This window comes from Pediculus humanus, genomic scaffold (genome assembly GCF_000006295.1).
Source record: "Pediculus humanus corporis 1103172107733 genomic scaffold, whole genome shotgun sequence".
Classification (NCBI taxonomy): Eukaryota; Metazoa; Arthropoda; class Insecta; order Psocodea; family Pediculidae; genus Pediculus; species Pediculus humanus.
The window spans coordinates 333,958-334,977 of NW_002987336.1; the positions used below are offsets into that span (position 1 = coordinate 333,958).

The following is a 1,020-nucleotide window of genomic DNA, read 5'->3' on the forward strand; positions in this document are numbered from 1 at the left end:
AAAGAGTAACAATTCGGCAAGATTTCGAACTATGTTAAATGTTAACAGCGATAAATCTTCCGCCATGATTGAATAATCTTTCACCATTTGAATGAGAAAAAGTGCGGCCCTGAAATGAATTTTTTTATTATTATTATTATTATTACAAAAATATTAAAACGGGGGTGGGGTGGAATGACAACCATACCCGACGACTATATATTTCTCATCGTTTATCGTGAGGAAGAGTTCGGATTTTTTCGATTCCGGATAATCGAACGTGGTTCTAGATATGATTTTTGTTCTTATGATATCGTCCAAAAAATTTTGTAACGACGGCTCGACCTCAGCCGGAGTCCAAGTTTCCTTATCCAAAATGTACGATAATTTATCTTTTCTTTCGTTGTGAAATTTATTCATGAATTTATTCGCCTGGTATTGAAAAGCTCCCTTCAATGACGTCGGAGATTTCGATGAGATTTTTTCACATTCGTAAGTGAAATTTTCGATTATTTTAGAAATTTTAAAAATTTGTTTCGCACTAACGTTATCGAAAACGGAAATTAAATTTCCGTTTCCGATTAATTTTTCACTTCCTCTTCCGCTTTTGTCTTTCGTGATAACGTTTTTATTTCTCACCGAAGGTGTCAAGAGTTTTGCACATTCGTCATTTGAAAAATCACAAACTGCTATCAGTAATTCTTTTAATTCACTCATAACTTTTATAAATTCACTGTGAGTTAAAAATGATGTTTCACTGTAGGTTTCAACTTTGTTTGTATCACTGTCGGCGGAATTATCAGAATTAACTACTAAAATCAAGTTTCCTTCGCACGTTTTATTCTCATCAATTTCACCACCCGTTTCAAATGAATAATTACTACTACCCATTGATAAAAATACAGTTTCTTTCATAATGTCGTGAACCTCCTAAAACAAAATAATAATAATAATAATAATAATCATTCATCAATCATTTTAAAAAAATAAATATCATCAAGTGTGCACAATTACTTTAATTCTCGATAGGAGTTTAACTAA

General features: G+C 31.7%; 1 protein-coding gene across 1 annotated transcript in view; it reads right to left on the reverse strand.

Annotated features, from left to right (window-relative positions):
- Nucleotides 1–1,020, reverse strand: part of Phum_PHUM323370 (golgin IMH1, putative) — a gene marked incomplete at both ends in the record, with an annotated part of 4,202 nt that overhangs the window by 1,171 nt on the left and 2,011 nt on the right. The window contains 2 exons of the mRNA XM_002427451.1: nucleotides 11–109; nucleotides 188–909. Coding sequence (XP_002427496.1) covers nucleotides 11–109; nucleotides 188–909 — 821 coding nt within the window. The remainder of the gene's footprint in view (nucleotides 1–10; nucleotides 110–187; nucleotides 910–1,020) is intronic.